The following is a 1548-nucleotide window of genomic DNA, read 5'->3' on the forward strand; positions in this document are numbered from 1 at the left end:
ACGTTATACATTATATTATTTTTTCTTTATTTTTTTAAATTATAATCCCATTTCTAAGGTTACGTTCACACTGCAGGTCAATGCTCAATTCAGATATTTTGCCCACATGAGTATTTTTGGCGTGAATCACGTTATATTTTAAATCCATCGGACTCCAGTGTGAATTCTCCACAGCACCGATGAGGAGGAGAAAACGTGACGTCACATTCAGCTGTTAGCTAAACATGGACGCTACATGTTAGCATGTCGATTCTGAAGTTGTTGTGCAATCAGAGCCTGTTCAAAAATTATCTGACATGTTTGTTTAGTTCAGGTTTATGTCTGAACCTGCCTCCAGTCRGCTGCTCCGGTGCAGCATTTTATTTTTGGAACGAAGCGACTTGCAAGTTAAACTAACTAAAGTATCGATCCAGTGACTTTAGCATCGTTTTTCATATGTTTTTGGGAACTCTGAGTCATCCARGACACGGAAAAAGAAAAGAAAAAAGACAAAACAACTGGAGCTGCAGGATTTAAATGGCGTGACTCGATCATTATTATTACTTAAATCTATCCGTATACCTCCACCTCACTGATGTAAAAGTCAGATGAAAAGAGAGTTTGCTTTTAAAAACATCAGATATGTATCTGATTCAATACCACATACTGGAAAAACCTAAATCGCATTTGAAAGAATCGGATTGTCAATCTGATCTGGGTCACATTTACCTGCAGTGTGAACTTAAAACAGTTTTGTTGCTTTATGATATGATGATAAATTAGGATTAAAAACGTTCTGAAGCAAAGTAATTCTTTCAGATGATCAGCCTAATGATTAAATAAAAACATTTATCAGATTCATCTGTGTAAAAGTCTGAATTAGAGAAGAGTAAGAGACTCACATTTCATTTGTGAACTGAGACATTTTCTCAATAGTAGTCTGATCCTGGAACAGAGCAGAGACGAACAAAAACATTTATTATTTGCAGAAAAGACAAAAAAAAAAAAAATCAATCACAACGATTCACACAACTCAATAAAATGTCTGACAGGTGCATGAATGGTGCAGTTTAACATTTTCTGAGTTAAAAATGTAAAGAAAATGAAAAAATGTCAAATACTTCAAATACATTAACAAAAAAAACAGTAACTTAAAAGTCATCTTATGTATTTAATGAAAAACTGCAGAGAGAACTTATGAAATGCTGAAACTACATCTTACTACTCTGAAAATATCACACTTWGTTTCAAGTTTAGCTGAATCTATCAGCCTGACTGAGTTGTATCTGATTGCTATCTATCATCATGATGTCATCAGTCACTTGGACAATTCACCTCCATTGTCATCATTTATGTGCACCTTCACATATTTATTTATACTATACTGTAATGTTATCAGTACATATAGTAGGGGTGTAAGAAAATATCGATACACTGAAATATCGCAATATTTCATTTCCCGATACTGTATCGATATTCTAAAGCCCTGTATCAATTTTTACTTAAGGTTTAAAATGTCAACCTTCTTGCCAACCGTTCATTTTTATGTTGTAGTTTAGCCTCTGACCA

The 1548-nt window shown here is 33.9% G+C and overlaps 1 protein-coding gene across 1 annotated transcript in view; it reads right to left on the reverse strand.

The window, feature by feature from the left end:
- Positions 1 to 1548, reverse strand: part of zdhhc21 (zDHHC palmitoyltransferase 21) — a gene marked incomplete in the record, with an annotated part of 17448 nt that overhangs the window by 4723 nt on the left and 11177 nt on the right. The window contains 1 exon segment of the mRNA XM_014004400.1: positions 882 to 925. Coding sequence (XP_013859854.1) covers positions 882 to 925 — 44 coding nt within the window.

This window comes from Austrofundulus limnaeus, unplaced genomic scaffold, assembly GCF_001266775.1.
Source record: "Austrofundulus limnaeus strain Quisiro unplaced genomic scaffold, Austrofundulus_limnaeus-1.0 Scaffold23, whole genome shotgun sequence".
Taxonomy (NCBI): Eukaryota; Metazoa; Chordata; class Actinopteri; order Cyprinodontiformes; family Rivulidae; genus Austrofundulus; species Austrofundulus limnaeus.